This window comes from Anolis sagrei, chromosome 3 (genome assembly GCF_037176765.1).
Source record: "Anolis sagrei isolate rAnoSag1 chromosome 3, rAnoSag1.mat, whole genome shotgun sequence".
NCBI lineage: Eukaryota > Metazoa > Chordata > Lepidosauria > Squamata > Dactyloidae > Anolis > Anolis sagrei.
Window position 1 is genome coordinate 206,647,023 of NC_090023.1, and position 17,568 is coordinate 206,664,590.

At 40.1% G+C, this 17,568-nt stretch overlaps 1 protein-coding gene across 1 annotated transcript in view; it reads right to left on the reverse strand.

The window, feature by feature from the left end:
* Positions 1–17,568, reverse strand: part of VWA2 (von Willebrand factor A domain containing 2) — a 54,632-nt gene that overhangs the window by 14,554 nt on the left and 22,510 nt on the right. Inside the window, exons 5-8 of the mRNA XM_060768460.2 lie at positions 16,277–16,386; positions 5,931–6,125; positions 3,935–4,068; positions 2,299–2,431 (exon numbers count right to left, since the gene is read on the reverse strand). Of these exons, the coding sequence (XP_060624443.2) occupies positions 2,299–2,431; positions 3,935–4,068; positions 5,931–6,125; positions 16,277–16,386 (572 nt within the window). The remainder of the gene's footprint in view (positions 1–2,298; positions 2,432–3,934; positions 4,069–5,930; positions 6,126–16,276; positions 16,387–17,568) is intronic.

The following is a 17,568-nucleotide window of genomic DNA, read 5'->3' on the forward strand; positions in this document are numbered from 1 at the left end:
CTTATTCTACAAGTATGCCATCACAAAACCACAGAAACCTAGAATACGAAGTGACCACACAAGCTATCCTCACTTGGCCCTGAAGGAATGGACAATCAAAGCACTTCCAATAGATAGCCATTCAGCCTCTGTTTGAAAATCAGAGGAGGAGACTTCCTCACAATCCATATTCAGTAGTCTTAAGTAGGCACAGGAGCAGAATGTTAGGTCTCCCTCTGAATACTTCCCTGCTAAGTGCCCATACAAAATGCCTGTTGACATTGCTTGTGAGTGGAATGCCTATTCAATTCTGATATGATTACTGAGGCTCAGGGACTGAATGTGAAAGATGGAGACCGCAATTATATAAAGGTAGTGGCTGCTAGTTCCACCCCCAAGTAAGTCATTGATTCAGCAGACGTCCTGGCTCCTTAGATCATGGGCTCACAGAGAGCGCACAACTAAAAAAGAACAGCTCACACATGCCTTTTTAAAGAAATCAGTCATGGAACCAAGTCCACAAAACACAGATCACTCTCTGTTGTTCCCTTAGATACTGAGCTTGAAAAACTGAAGCAGAAGTTATATTGAGCTTGTGACTGCTAGCTCCAACCCAAGAAACTCACAAACTAGAAGAAGTCCCACTACCTTAGACCATATGCTTAGAGGATCACATGGCCAAAAACAAACAAAAGCCCACATGCAAGCCTTCAAAGTCAATGAGTCAAGGATGACTCCCAAAATACAGCTCACTGTTCACCTTCTGCTCTCTCTCAGAGTCCTACAGTCTCAAAATGTGGCACATAAAGATGCGCAAAACCCACAACTCTTTCTTTATTTTTTAATGTTTCACTCTAAAACTCATTCATTTAAATGTTTTTTCAAATTTTTATATCCCGTCCTTCTCAACCCCACAAGGGGGACTCATAGTGGCTTACTACTGGCAGCCATTAGATGCCAACAACAACAAACAGTCACAATACAAAGCAAATTAAAATTAAAGAGACAATTATAAATATACATTAAAATATCAGAACTTTAAAATATTAAAATATAACCAAGCCCAATCTCAAATCCATCTCAGAGTCTAAACATCCAGTCTGAGGTCTATCTATTATCCATTTCCATGAGTCATTGCAGTTACTGTTCACTCAGCTGCCCGAATGCTTGGTCCCAAAGCTATGATTTGACTGTTTTTCTAAATGAAAGGAGAGAGGATGTCAACCTGATTTCACTGGAGAGTGTATTCCATCGACGGGGGGCCACCACTGAGAAGGGCCTGTCTCTCATCCCTGCCAACCACACTTGTCATTCATAAAAGCCCAGGGCCACCACAAAACACATCATCTTCCAATCCTCCTATGTATACCCCAAACTTTTAAAAAATGCAAGAAAGGACTGAAAAGTAGCTCCAAATAGAAATTACATAAGACACTTCTCTTCTGTCTCAGGGGTACAGATATGACCTGTAATGGTGAAAAGTGGCCTACACTTTATGGTGATCATGCTTCTTTCCTCCAAGAAAAAAATTCCCTCACATGCCAGATTCACTGTTTACCATTCTACCACAAATGCCTGATTAAAAAAAACATTTCTGATAAATAATCTTTCAAGGGTTGCTGTGAGTTTTCTGGGCTGTGTGGCCATGTTTCAGAAGCATTCTCTCCTAATGTTTCACCCACATCTATGGCAGGCATCCTCAGAGGTTTTGAGGTGTGTTGGAAACTAGGCAAGTGAGGTTTATAAATCTGTGGAATGTTTGAGAAATGTGAAGACTGTGCATAAATTGCACACTTTCACCATGAACTTACTATGAATTGAAAGTCAACACAAGTGAGCTATTCAAAACTCCTTCCCTATGGCTCCCATATGTTCATTAGCTGAGCATGAAGCAAAGTAAGAGAAAGACACATATGAAACATCTCTGCATATTTTTCCACTCTGATTCCTTTCTCCTAGGTGTCCCAACTAAGTCTTCCTTGTCGCTTCATTTCCTACTCTTGTCAGTGCTAGTCCTTGATAGTCTTCAATGCTTCAAGATTGATAGTGGTGAAAGAAAGTGCTGAAAAGTAGAGCTTAATCTGCTTTATTGTTTGCAATATGTGTCCTGATTGAATTTTTCCATGTTAAGATTTCCGATGTGTGTTTATACTTCTATACTTTTAAAACAAACGGAATGAGATGAGAATGGATGAGGTTCTCTAACTCATCTCCTATCAATCCACTAAAAAGCTTTAATGGATGAAGCATAGCACAATTTATTTTCTTTTCCTTAAGGCAGAAGGAGGGAGGGGGGATAATGCACAACAGCTGACTTACTTGTAAAAAGGGCAGGTTGACGTCCACACAGCACCATTGCTCTTTGTTCCCTTCCAACAGAAGTAGTTTCCCACCAACTCTTTCACTCTCTTCAGTGTTCTGTGTTCACAAGTGTATGATTCAGCTGTACAACCTAGGTGCAAGAATATAAAATAAGGAGAGCATTGGTATTCATTCCCTAAGACCAGAAGCTTAACTATATATTTAAAAAAAACCATGGCAAAGTAGGTTTTGTTTTGTATACAGGAGATTTAATTCCTGGCAGCATCTTTGATTACAAAGATCAGAACGTAATTATTGGCATGACAAGACCCTTTTTATCTGATACCACTGCTGTAGTTCAGAAAAGACAGGACAAAATAGGCGTTATCTGCATACTTCTTCCTCGCTACAAAATGTTTGTCTTCCTTTGCAGAGCTAGTGCCAATTGAAGCTGACATATCTCATGCCCATACATCCCTTCTAAAGACCTTTTGAGATCTTATCCCCCTTTTGAGGGGTTGGGAGGACATTTCTTGACCAAAATGAATCCTACTGTCTATTTTCTGCTCCCTAAAACCTGCTGAACTTGCGGATTGAAAGGTTGGCGGTCAAATCCAGGGAGCAGAGTGAGCTCCCACTGTTAGGCTCAGCTTCTGTCAACCTAGCAGTTCCAAAACATACAAGTGTGAGTAGATCAATAGGTACCACTTTTGTGGGATGGTAACGGCACTCCATGCAGTCATGCTGGCCACATGACCTTGGAGGTGTCTACGGACAACTCTTCGGCTTAGAAATGGAGATGAGCTCCACCACCCCAGAATTGGACATGACTAGACATAATGTCAAGGGGAAACCTTTACCTTTTTAAAACCAGGCTTAGGTGCAATCTTTTAAAGTTTCAGAGTCTAAGGTGAGAAGAACAGAAAAATTACCACCTCAACCACGCAGCCACATCCAACCTACAGATCATATAATTCTCACTTCTCTTCAAAAGTTTAGAGCTAGGAAGAGCCATAAGGTTTCTTCCTTTACTGTTTCTCCAACACCACCTTTGCTTAAAACAAGAAGCATCTGGCATCTTCAGACAGTTCTTACATTTGAGCCACCTTGTTTCCTGGCATCCTACTGTTTGTTGATCTAACAAAAAGTGGAAACTACCTGCAACTTTGAATTTCTCCTAGTGTTTCAGAAATACTCAATACATCAGGGTCTCACAGATAAGCCTATAGTTGAAAGTAAAACCACACAGAGAGGAAACTGCACTGGTAAAAGCAAAGAGCCCAGGATCAGGCACTTTGCCAGGACTTCCCATCTAATGTGGAAGTATACAAGGAACTGGTATACACACACTTACAAGCTCATAAAGACGTCATACAAGCAAAAAAACTAGTTCATGAAAATCTGGTTCTGGGGGTGTGGAGAAATGCACCAGACTGTTAAGCCCCTCTCTTGGGACTTTCTGTTCCTTCCTCCTTCCTGATAAGAGGAAAGAGGTGACAGATTAGAAATCGAGGCTTCAAAGAGGAAGAAAACATTAAACACTGGTGGGGAAAAGAAAAATAATACAAAAAAGATGCCTGCAACAGCCGGTGTTCAAAACAAGATAAAATGTAAAATTATTTTAATTGGTGTGCATCAAGCAATTATTCATTACCTGGAAATGCAGCACTGCAAATGGCAGACCTGGTGAGTGTGGTGTAGAAGCCATTTACGGCATCATCAGTGTCTTCTGCAAAGAGCAGGTGCCAATCTGTTTTCTCACTAGCCAGAATGTGTAGTTCTTCCCATCTGCAAATAAATAAACCTGATGCAACAAATACAATACTGTGACCCTGCAGTCATTTCATGGTAAGTAACACTGAAGATCCAGAAGATTATTAAAAGAGCACAAAGTATTGATCCACAAAATATGACAACATTCCTCCTGTTTTCTTACCAACAGATAACATTATTTTTATTTTTATTACTTCAAACAGATGTTAGGCCACAATCAGGCCCGTAGCCAGGATTTCGTTTCGGGGGGGGGGGGGCTGAATTTTTTTCAGGGGGGGTTCGGGGGGGGCTGAGTTTCGGGGGGGCTGAGTCTGAGTGAAAGAGGGGCTAGCCTATCAAACCTTTTGTATCGTTACCCCAATACCCCCATGCATATGGGATATATTGAGTATGGTGATCAGATCATGATATGAATAAACATAACAGTTTAAATAATGCACCACTAAGGCCTTTTCGCGAACCACCATGAAAATTTGGGGGGGGGGGCTCAAGCCCCCTGAGCGCCCCCCCCCCTCCCGGCTACATGCCTGGCCACAATGGTGGTGAAAAGTATTTCACATGGTCAGTGTGGTACTACCAAGTTTTCTTTTCATGCTTTAAAAATGATTTCAAACTGTTTTACACAGTGCTTAGTTTTAATATGTCTTATTAATTGCTCTTTACTAGTATTTTGTTTTAGCTTACATTGTGTCCTGCTGTGGTTTTTGCACTGGGAAAAAGAAAAGATTTCTCCTGACATTAAGTCTAACTGTGTCCAACTCTTGGAGTTTGTGCTTATCTCCCTTTCTAAGCCTAAGAGCCGGAGTTATCCATAGACGTCTCCAAGGTGATGTGGCCGGCATGACTGCATGGAGTGTCGTTACCTTCCTGCAGAATGGGGACTGGAGCTGTGTGTACCTACTGATTTTCTCACATTTGCATGTTTTCAAACTGCTAAGTTGGCAGAAGTTGGGGCTAACAGTGGAAGCTCACCCCGCTCCCAGGATTTGAACCGCCTACCTTTGGTCAACAAGTTCAGCAGCTCAGCGGCTTAACCCACTGTATTATCAGGGAAATAGTAGGATGTTAAATATTGTTTAAGTCATACACCTGGAGTTTCAAGCATCAATCTTCTCTCATCCAACATAGGACTAAACCTGGGGCCATCTGTAAATCATGCAAGTCCTGTAGCAACTAAACTACAACTGGCACAGCGGCCATTGCTATCCTTTTCTATAAAATGTTGTAAAAACTTTAAACCATTTTCTGTTCATAGAACATTTGGTTTAATGAAATGTCTCATAACATCCCCATTTATAACACCCTTATGTATATCCTTTCCTACTCACACAGACAAACACTCAACCATCCACATTCGCTTGGGTGCAGGATGCAAGACCCATGCAAAAAAGGAAACACTGCATATTTTTTAAAAACTGTGTTTTTTAAATTCAGGAAATACATTTTTAGATCCTCCAATATCTGCTGGAATTTGACCATAAAATCAATTTTAATCAAACCAATGAATAATCAAATCTACGAAAGTTACACCCACAAATGTAGATGGCCAACTGTACTCTTAGTTGTATGGTTAATTTGCAGAGCCACAGGAAATGCGTGCATCTTTAAAATACAACAAACTCATCACTGGTGGCAATCTCTTCTGTCCCATCCCTCTGCCCTTTATATCCATTCTGACTAATTCACTTCTGTATTGTTTTCTGAGCAAGCATTTACTCCTATTGCCAATGGTTCATTGTCAATCAGGAGTAAGTACGTCATGTGATTTTTTTCAGAGTGAGGAAAAGTGGCTATTCCAGCTGGAGCATTTTGGGAGTTATGTCCAAAGTCTACATTTTCCACACTCTGATCTTTTCACACTCTAAAGGGTAACTTACCTGGGGAAGCTGACTCCCACTGCAAACACGGTAATTCCCATTTCTTTTAACTGCTTAGCAGGTGCAGCTATGTTGCCTTGAGATCTGCCATCAGTAAAAATAATAAGGATTTTGGGTACTGTGAAATTCCTGCTCCCACGGAATCCCTTCCGAAGGATGTATTTCAGAGCAAGTCCTGTTTCCGTTCTACCACCTCTAAGGGGAACAAGAAAAGAAGAAAGAATTAGGATGGCTTTGCTAAGGAGGATACAATTTCCATTCTTTTCTCAGGGGTAATGCTAGACTACAATTTCATTGGAAAGGTAAAGGTAATATAAGGCCTTCATTGGAAAAAAAGATTTTCCTTGATGTATTTTGTCAAATAAGAACAATGGCATTCATCAATCATTTCCACACTGGTGCCTTTTCAGCTCTCTCAGACTACAACTTCCACCATCCCCAGCCATATGGCCAAGGAATGATGGGAATTCTAGTTCAACAGATCAAGAGGGCATCGGTATGGGGAAGACACATATTGGCGATATATGCATAACCTCATGTATGCACAAAGTCATATATATACACAATATTTGTAAATGAATATTTGAAGGATGAACTATATTTCATGAACTCTCTTAACTTGCTGCTACTTTCATTTTACAGTGTGATGTGAAGAGACATTATACTTTTCCAATAAGGTGAACATAAAAGGAGGCCATCTTTTGAGGAAATATATGCTCCTTTTTAACGCTTCATTCATCTCCTGCTTTACCCACTAGGAACAATGGATTTTTTTCACTCCTTTCTTCCTTTTTCATTATCAAGTTTTTAAAAGATCAGAAACTCTAGTAAGCGATTACTATCCTTAATCCTTTGAAACTCACAAGAAAGAAGCAAAAGATTCTGGAGGTATTAACTCTGTCCATTTTCCAATTTTCTGCTTAGAATTGCTCTACCTCCCTGTTAGCCTTGCCATATAGAGGAAGTCCCCAAGTTACAAACAAGATAGTTTTTGTAGGTTTCTTCTAAAGTTGAATTTGTATGTAAGTTGGAACAGGTACGTTTTTAAAGTGTAACTCCAGCCATATTATATTATATTATTATATATATAAAAATGCTCTGTGCATAATGAGTACCTTAGAAACAAAAGAACCAATGAATGAAATCACACCAAATTTGGCAACAAAATGTCTCCTAACACAAGGAGTGACCATCACTCAAAAAATTATGATCTTGTCATTTGGGAGTTGCAGTCACTGGGATTCACAGTTCACCTACAATCAAAGAGCATTCTGAACTCAATGAACGATGGAATTGAATCAAACTTCCCACACAGAATCCCCATGACCAACAGAAAATACTTAAGGCCATCCAATCCAACTCCCTTCATCAGGGCAAGAAAACGTAATCAAAGTCCTCCTGACAAAGAGCCATCCAGCCATAGATAGATAGATAGATAGATAGATAGATAGATAGATAGATATGATTTACACACAGAGAGATATAGTATCATAGATTTGAAAGGGACCCTTAAAGAAGAACAATGATATGTTACATGTTCCATGGTGGGCAAACATGACACTCACCACATCAACACTGACAAAGAAACAGCAAGAAATATTGTTTCCCCACAAGCATAAAGAAATTACATGTATTAGAAACCAACACTTTCTCATTACTTTATTTTCCAGATCAACAGACTGGGCCACAACAATGTGTGGCAGGGAACAGCTAGTATATATAGAGAGAGCGGAGGGGGGGGGGAGAGTGCTTTGGATAGCATAGAGAAGGGTTCACACCTCTGTGGTGTTTGTTCTGCAGACTGTCCAACTGTCTGCAAAACAAACCTTCTCAGTGGTGGCCCCTCACCTGTGGAACTCACTCCCCGGGGAGATTAGATCAGCGACCTCCTTTTTGGCATTCAGGAAAAAACTGAAGACCTGGATATGGGACCAAGCTTTTGGACATTCTGGCAGCTAAGGGAAGATCTGACGATAAACATGGGCGAATGGAATGGAATGGATATACGGAACTCTGAACACTGAGCATGAGATTGTTTTGCTATTTTATTATGTACTAATGTTTTTAACTTGTTAACTGTTTAAATCATTTTTAGGTATTGTTTGTTTATTGATTCAGGAATCAAATTGTGCCGTTGTTTGTAAGCTGCCCTGAGTCCCCCCTTGGGGGTGAGAAGGGCGGGGTATAAGTAATTGAAATAAAATAAATAAATAAATAAAACTGTTCAGTAGATTTCACCTCCCTTTCTGCCCCGGTGATAATTGGATCTTGAAAAAAAATGGCTAGTTGTGGAAACAAGGATTGGCTAGAAAGCTTCAGTAGAGATATATTTTTTTTTGGAAAGGCATGATATTTTACAATTCATAAACTTTTGGAAGACCAGGAATCTCCTCAGCCAAAATATGATCTTCCTAAGAAGAGTTAAATACTTATTTGAGTGAATCTTCTCCTAAGTGGTAAATATCCACTAGTATTCATGCAAGGCAAATTAGGCTTCTCAGTTGTTAAGATTGTTGCTATCTCTCTGAACTGTTAGGAACAAAGATATGCCAATGCACAAAATATAAAGCAGATCTTCAGAAGTGTTATTTCAATTGCAAAATAAAAAACAAAAAACCCAACTACTCTCCCATAAAATATATTGCTTTAAAATCATGCTCTCAAGAGACCGAAAATATTTAGTCTTCATTAAAAATAACATACAATAGAGTCTTGCTTATCCAACATAAATAGGTTGGCAGAACATTGGATAAGCAAAAATGCTGGTTAATAAGGAAGGATTAAGGAAAAGCCTATAAAAGTCACATTACATTATGATTTTACAAATTAAGCACCAAAACATCATGTTTTACAACAAATTGACAGAACAGGCAGTTCAATACATGGCATCGTTATGTAGTAATTACTGTATTTACGAATTTAGCACCAAAACATAGCAATGTGTTGAAACAGCTGTGAATCCGGGCAGGAGGCAGACTGCGTTGGATAATACAGAACATTGGATGAGCGAAAGTTGGATAAGCGGGACTGTACTGTAGTTCATTTACTTACAAACTTCATATATTCAGCACACAGAAATGTTTCTTATTGGCTGAAGTTTAAACAGTAAGTTTTCTAAAGCATTCTGTTTTAGTCTCTTCTTTGTTGCATACAGGCTAACACTCTCTTCAGTCTAATACATTACTCAACATTGACTCAAATACTAGCACTGCTGACTTCATAAACTGTACTGACTTCTAAAAATGAATAGTCCCAGATATGGTAACATGGTCTGCAGTCCCTCCCACAGCCTCAAACAACATAGAGTTAAGGGAAAACGCATACTAAATCATATATGTACAATATAGTAAGCAATCACAGTTATATACATAACAAATAACTAGTATAGGAGGCTTGTAGAAGGTTGCTGTTTCCAACACCTTTTCCCCATGATAACTCTTCCAGGAGAGAATTTCCCTTCCAAAGGGTAGCTTTCTCTCGCTTCCTGTTGTCTCACCCATGTTCTTAACTATGAATCATTTGTAAGTTTGATGTTTGTAACTCAGGAACTGCTTGTATAGGGCTCCAAAAACACTCTAGTCTGCAGGCATTCTTTAAATTTCATCACTATATCATTAGAGAAGGAAACACAAATGTTGTTAGAATTTGCTTTATGTTGTGTGCTTCCAGTCATTTCCAACATATGGCAATTCTTAACTGGAGAATTCTGGGGCAGAGTGTGAATGACTTGCTCAGGATTGGCCAGTGGATTTTTATGGCTGAGTGAGGATTTGAATCCTGGTCTACAGAGTCCGGTGCTCAAACCATAGTGCTATATTAGCTACCTTCCTCCAAGCCTTTCCTTTGCCTTATTTCTTGCTCTTCTGTAATGAGCTAAAGGCTCAAGAAAGTACAAAGTAGAGGATGCAATGGATTAAAAGATCAAGGACAGAAAGATAGGAGAAACTTGACTTCCTGAAACAAAGGAAAACAAAGGAAATGGTTTCTGGCCATCAATGGTGGCTACTGGCTCTGTGTCAGTGTAGAGGCGAATCTAATTTGGGTTGTAGCCCCAACTTTGAAAGCACTATCTGAGGTATAAATCTACTGTAAAGACAAGATTCAGCATCTCTGGTGGCCTCTAATTTCCTGAGTATATCCATTACCCCATTGATATCAGAGCCACCAGCTGTCATTGCTGGCAACTCAAATATCTTTGGTTTACTGGTCTATTTCTCCAAAAGAGATTTGATCCTCACTGTCAGGGTGAGTTCTCATCTCTTGCTAATACGAGGGTTGAACGAAAAGTAATGCCTCCACCTTTGTAATTCCTCAACAGATGGCAGTACTGGTATGTGGCAGATACTGGCTTATTCAGTAGACTCTCCTCTACAGTTCCATTTTGGCAGGAAGCCTTAGCATTGAATGGTTGTGTTGTTAAAGTATGGAACCCTGCACAGACAGTCGGTCAATGCGACTTAAGCAAAGTGCAGTCATTGAATTCTCGACAGCAGAAGGTGTCACCCCAAAGGAGATTCATCAGAGAATGCAAGCTGTTTATGGTGATTGTTTTAATGTGAATATTGTGCATCGTTGGGAGAGTTAAGTTTAAAGATGTTGAGGTGAGAATATCTGACTTGTGTGACAAACAAAGAGTTGGACGTCCTGTGACAGCAACCACTGAGTTTCACAAGCAAAAAGTTGACAGATTGATTCAGGACAAGCCTTCGACAATAAGTTGACAGATTGATTCAGGACAATTGTCGTATCACTCAGAGAGAAATTTCAAGCATAATTGGCATTTCACAAGAACCTGTGGGTCACATTATTGCTTTGCTTGGCTATCGGAAGATCTGTGCATGATGGGTACCCAGGACGCTGACGCCTGAAATGAAAGAGCACAGATTTGAAACTTCAAAGACTGGATCTCACCACCATATGACATCCTCCATACAGTTCAGATTTCGCACCGTCTGACTTCCATCTGTTCCTGATAATGAAAGAAGATCTGCGGGGATATAATTATGCTTCTGATGAAGATGCTGAGAGAACTGTGAGACGCTGGTTGCGGAAACAGAGTGTTGATTTCTTCTGTGACGGCTTTAGAAAACTTGTTCATTGTTGGCAGAAATGTATACAATTGTCTGGTGATTATGTGGAAAAGTGAATAGTTGTAGTTAAAGAGCACATTCTAAGGATTATTTATGTGTTTGGTTTATTAAAATATTCCCATCCAAACCCAAGTACCGAAGACATTACTTTTTATTCAACCCTCGTACTAAGTTCAAGGAATTGCCTGGAGGTGGAAACAGTCAAGTCACCATAGATGAAATCAAAGGAAACTCTTGAACATAAAAACAATCATTTCCCAAAGGAGACAGTTCAATTTTTCATTTGAAATGAGGCACTAGGTTCTATATGCCAAGATTCATCATCCTGCCCACTTTTCTTGTGTTATAAAGATTTATGGTGTGCTAGAGTCCACTGCAGGTTTAATTTCATCTCTGCCCCCACACTTCCGCTTCAACATTTGTAAAATGTTAGTGTTTATGACTAAGTGTGGTTCTGAGAATCCGCTTGCATCATACTAGCTGACCACTGAGTGTATTAGCAAATCATTTTGGCTGTCACAACCAGTTTTCTTTGTTTAATGTTTTGCCCTCAGGAAATGTGTGCTTAAGATACATGGAACATTGAGTACAAGAACTAGATGGTTAAATTGAAAATGCTACTGTGTAATAGGAAAGTGTACAAATGGTGAGAAAAAGAAGCAAACCTGCATCAATGAAAGTGTACATAAGCAAACCTAACAAATATTTTTTTAAATGTGAAGGGATAGTACTTTTATTGTAAACTATGTATGTAGCTAAAATAATTAACATTAACTAAGGTATGCCAATAGGTACTAGTTTCAAAACCATATCACGGTTATTTCATCATTGCTGTTTATAAAAGGTAAAGGTTTCCCCTTGACATTAAGTCTAGTTGTGTCTGACTCTGGCGGGATGGTGCTCATCTCCATTTCTAAGCCGAAGAGCCAGCATTGTCTGGAGATGCTCTAAGGTCATGTGGCCGACATGACTGCATGGAGCACCATTACCTTCCCGCTGAAGGGGTACCTATTGATTTACTCACATTTGCATGTTTTCAAACTGCTATGTTGGAAGAAGCTGAGGCTAACAATGGGAGTTCATCCTGCTCCCCGGATATGAACTGCTGACCTTTCAGTCAGCAAGTTCAGCAGCTCAGCGGTTTAACTCACAGCACCACCGGAGGCTCCCTATGCTGCCTATAGAAAGGAACAATTAGTATGGTATCCTCTTATATTGTCCCAGCAAACTTCTCTATTTTGACTTTTACAAACAATGACAGAACAAAAGAGTGGGAGTTGGACTGATACTCTACCAAATAACAAGGAGAGAAAGCCCAAGGGAAATGGTGATGCAGTTATTGGAAATCTAAGCATACAAGGAAACTCAAGGTACAGGATTGGTCACAAGAGAGACAAAAGGGATACATGAGTGATGCCATGAGAATAAAAGAGGAAGACAATGGTAAATTCCTCTGAATAAATCTTGTCAAGAAAACCCCATGATAGATTCAACTTGGGGTAACGTCAGTTGAAATGATTTAAAGGCACATTGCAGCAAAGCATAAGAAGATATATTTACTCATTTCAGAGGACAGGGGAATCAAACAGTTTCACCTCCTGGTCATTCAGTTGGAAATTCACTCAGTTCCTTCTGGTTCTTGGACACTAATGCACAAGGACTCATTGATGTCCACTTTTATGGGGACAAAGACCACGGTGTGAACAACTAAAACTGGCATAGGCAATGCTGTGGGGTGCTAGGACAGCTTGAATGGTTATTAGGAATCCCAGAGACTTTTCTGGTGAGGAACAGTTGCAACCCCACTTCCTACAAAATTTGGAATGGACAGCCTCTTCTTTAAACCCAGTCAATTTAAGGAGGAGCTTTCTGACTGCTAGGCTTAAATCCTCTAAAGTTTATTTGCCCTCAATCCAGGGGACTATAGCTTTTTAAATTTATTCTAGGTGCACAACTCATATTTCTTTTGTGAAGGAAAGCCTGGATAGTTTCACAACACATTAGATTCTATATCTCACACAAATGCTGTATGGAGCCCAGCTTGGCCCCTTTTCAAATTATGCCCCACTAGAGTGTGTTCAATCAAAATTCCCAAGATCAGCTCTACAGGCTCGCAGATGTGTCTCTAACACCACCCTGTGATTGGAAACAGGCTTCGTGAAAGTGGAGGCAAGAGTATGGACAGTGATTCTCAACTACTGGCTACACCTATCCTGCTCCCTATGTGGTCTTGCCCCTCTAACCATGAGGGATGACTTCCAGTCCAGATGGACTAAAACAGTGGCAGAAAATATCACAATACTAGGTTTCGCCCAGGAAAAATGGCTAAGCATGAGATAGGACCAAGCCAAGGATTTCATTAAGCAACGGAACCTGAACGTAGAGTGTCAATCAGACTGTTAGGGATTCCTCATCTTCAGAAGAGAAAGGGGAGCAGGGAAGTGCTCAGGAATTGGAGGGAGAAGAAGATTCAGATGATGAGGGTTTGAAAGTGCCCACATTTCTAGAGAGATGAAAAGAGACAGAGTACAAACGCCATTCAGCCAGAATAGCTGCTAAAAACGCTGAGCTAATTGGGAGATGCCCTACCACCTCCTGCTTGGGGAATTCAGGGCTATAAATTAGAGGCAAGAGTAATCAGCTTTTGCTGGTAACAATGACCCTGATACTGCTGTATTCCTATGGAATCTGCTTTGTGTCTCCTGCTAAGAACTTAGTTCATCATCCGTTGTCTGATGGAAGACTGGTGTTTCTTTTGGGACTTCGTAAGAGACTAAAGTTTGTATCTGGATTAAGAATTCCTTGTTTTCTTTTGCACTTTTCAATTGCATTTGTTTATCTTTTGTGTAAAGCATTTTTCTTTTACTTTCGAAATTATCTAAAGGCTGTTTTTTGAAGGGCAATTCAGGACCCTGACCTAGCCTGCTCCCCAGCCTTTATTAGGGAAGTCAACAGATACCTCACTGCCCCCATGGCATACCTAACAGATTTGGAGGTGCCCAAATACCAAAGGGCTATTACCCTGGGAAGATGTCATGTTGTCCCATCAGCTGTACTGAAGAGGAGGTATCGGAAGACCCCCTTCAAGGAGAGATTATGCCCCTGTGAGTCCAGAAACGTAGAAACAACTGAGCATGTGCTTTTTCAATGTATGTTCTATAGGGTCCTTAGAACTAACCTCATTACACCATGGCTTCTAAAATATCCAGGGCACACCGAAAAATACTACTCCACCCTCCTGCTTTTGGACTCTAGCACTACAATAACTTACGGTATAACTGCAGCACTTAAAATTAAACGGTTGATGATCGACCCCAAAAGGCAACACCCTGTCAGGAATGTAGTTAAAGCAACCTGTTACAGCTGAAATGCTACTAGACTTGTAATGTGCCCCTCCCATCTATGATTTTAAATTTTTCTAATCTGTTTTTTAATAAGTGCTTCATTGGGGAGCTGTGCTTCCCCTTCCCAGGTTGCTTGGGGCCTGCTTTGTGCTGCCCAGTGACCATAATAAAGTTTTATATTGATTCTATATCATGTGTGAGAAGATGCAATTTCTACTTTGCTTAGATTCTGGAATATAAGGCTGGTTTTGTGTAATCTGACCTGACTACATATAATACAGCCACCATTTTGTGTTATTATTTGATTTCAACACAAAAGAAACAGCCTATTTCTAGTTAGCATTCCAGACAATGTTGTAATAAAGCAACAGTTGCTTCCTTCTGTTTTCTACGCCTGTCAGGGGAGTTCTTAATACAGCCCATTTCCCCTTATTGTCTCTTAGCACTCCTTTTATTTCAGTTCAAAGTGATTAGGGCAAAGCCAGATGTGTAAAGTAAACACCCTCTTTAGAGCACACCCTTCTTCTCCCACCCTTGATTCAGAGCCATGTTTATTCTATTTTTTTTAAAAAAAAAACTAGCATTATTGTCATTTCTTCATTTCCTGGTGCATTCAGTATTTGATCAGAATCCTTCTTTGTAGTGCCTTGCTCTTTAATCTACACACTTCTCTTTGTATCAGCCTGTAATTCTCAGTGCTCTAAACTCCTGCCAGAGTGGGCTTTGATCTTCTGAAGGTTTCTTCTCTATTCCATCCTCCAACATTTCTCTCTCAAGCCACATGTCAGCAACACATCAACAGACTAGCAATAGCAGTCGTATTTTCCCTCACCAGCTGCATTTTGTCATTGGTCATTCTTTTCACTTCCAAATAACTCAAAATGCTAAATAATGCTGCTTTTTCTGATACTGTCTTAGATTCTATGTAATGAAGTCTGCTTGGAGAACTCCTTCCAATCCATCATTAGTGCAAGGATGGGTTCCACACCACTCAATTATTGGTATTTGGGTACCGCTTTATCGGGTTTGGTACCATCCTATGGAACCTGAGGGGTGTATTTTTTATAAAGTGTTAGTTTAGGTACTTGTTGATGCCTGGGTTAGATAATTTGTAATACTATTTATAAGAAAAAGGCAGTATTTGCTTTTGTTTTTTTTATGAATGCACCCATTAGAATATACATAGGGATGTGGGTGAACTATAACTCCCAACATCATACGTCATTTCCCCGCTAACCCTGCCAGTATTCAAAGTTGGCCATATTGGGTTTATGTGCCAAGTTTGGTCCAGATTCATCCTCGGTTGGCTTCACAGTGTTCTTTGATTGTGGGTGAACTACAATTTCCAAAATCATGGGTCAATCACTTCCAAACCCCACCAGTATTCAAAGCTGACCATGTTGGGCATGTATGCCAAGTTTGGTCCAGGTCCATCATTGGTTGTGTTCACAGTGTTCTTTGATTGTTGGCAAACTACAATTTCCAAAGTCCAGATTAATGCTCCCCAATCCCCACCAGTATTCAAAGTTGGCTATGTGGGGTCTTTGTGCCAAGTGCGGTCCAAGTCCATCATTGGTTGGGTTCACGGTGTTATTTGATGGTGGGTGAACTACAATTCCCAAAGTGTGGGTCAATCCTCCCCAAACCCCTCCAGTATGTTCTGTTAGTCATTGGGGTGGGGTGGGGGGTCTATGTGTCAAGTCAGGTCCAAAATTTCCCACAATAGCAGGGCACTAAATATGTGACCTCTGAAATCTTTCCCAGCTTTATCATCCTCTGATCCAAGTCAATAATACAGCTGTCAAACTGCCAGAATATAGATATTCATGAACAACTATTTGTTACATCTTTATTAGCAACAGTTAATAAAAGCCAGTTGTGAGTAGGAGCAACATATATATATTAATCTTACTTGAATACAATCCTCTTTAGTTTGTCTTTTATTTCATGTTTGATGAAATAGGTATCCAGCGAGAATTCCAAGTAGGCTGTATTACTGAACTGTATTGCTCCCACTCTGACCTGAAAGAACAAAATAACATCCATAAGGCTCTGTACTACTGTGTTGCTATTCCTAGGTCTGGAAAACCCACAAGATGGGTTATGAGTAGATGAGTGTTATATTTAGACCTACAATTTGGGTTCTCAGCTCCAGCCTTCAAGGTAATGGGAGGAATCTCAGAGTGATGGCACTGCCTTTGAAAGGGGATATATAATTTCCTCATTTGCTAAACTTGGTGTTTTTAATAGAACGGCACAGGGGTTTATCAGTTGAGGTAGGCAAATCAAATTACAAGCAAGACAACAGCATCTTTGCCTTAGACTTATCTTATGACATTGCTCCTTTCTCACGGGTGGGAAACAGTCTAGAAAGCCAATCAAGATGGCGAATTGCAACATTCACACTTGCCTCAAACAGACAAGGGTTCTTTCTCCCACCCTGGATTATATACAGATATATAAACCTCACTTGTCTAGTTTCCAACAGACCTCTGAGGATGCTTGCCATAGTTGCGGGCGAAACATCAGGAAATAATGCTTCTGGAACATGGCCGAAAAACTCACAGCAAGCCAATCTAGAAAGCATTTATTTTACAAACACAAATAATTAATTCACAACTTCCTTTCATAAAAGGAATGTCTTCCACTGGGATCATGAAGGGAAAAGAGAGGTATCATGTGATACACCCAAGGCAAAAATACTATTGTCATGGTAAAGTTGCTATTTGCCTGCCACATGTGATAAGCTCCACAGTCTATGGACATGCCGTTGATGCTTAACATATCATGCTCAATAACATCACCAGAGACTGTCTTTATAACATGACACTGGTGACATCATTAAAGTCTGCACCTGTGGCATCACAAATGGTTGCCCCTAAGTCTTAGTCCTTGGTCCTGAAATCTGAGGCTTGGGATAGTCATGATCTACTAAAGAATTCCTCGATGGAAAGCCCTCTAATCAAGTTCCCCACCTTCTATTAAAGGCAAGGACTTTGTACAGATAATTTCCTTCTCTGATTATTCCAGAGTGTTGCAGGTTGTGTATGGAACCATGTAAACTCACATCTCATTACAGATGTCTAAAATGCAAGATGTAGTGTGCTACTCCCTAGGCCATGGTTTACTGAATAGTAGCAGCCAGAGAGAACCAAAGGAGTATTAAGTGTAGCCCTGGAGTAATATGTACTTCCTCAGGTTTTG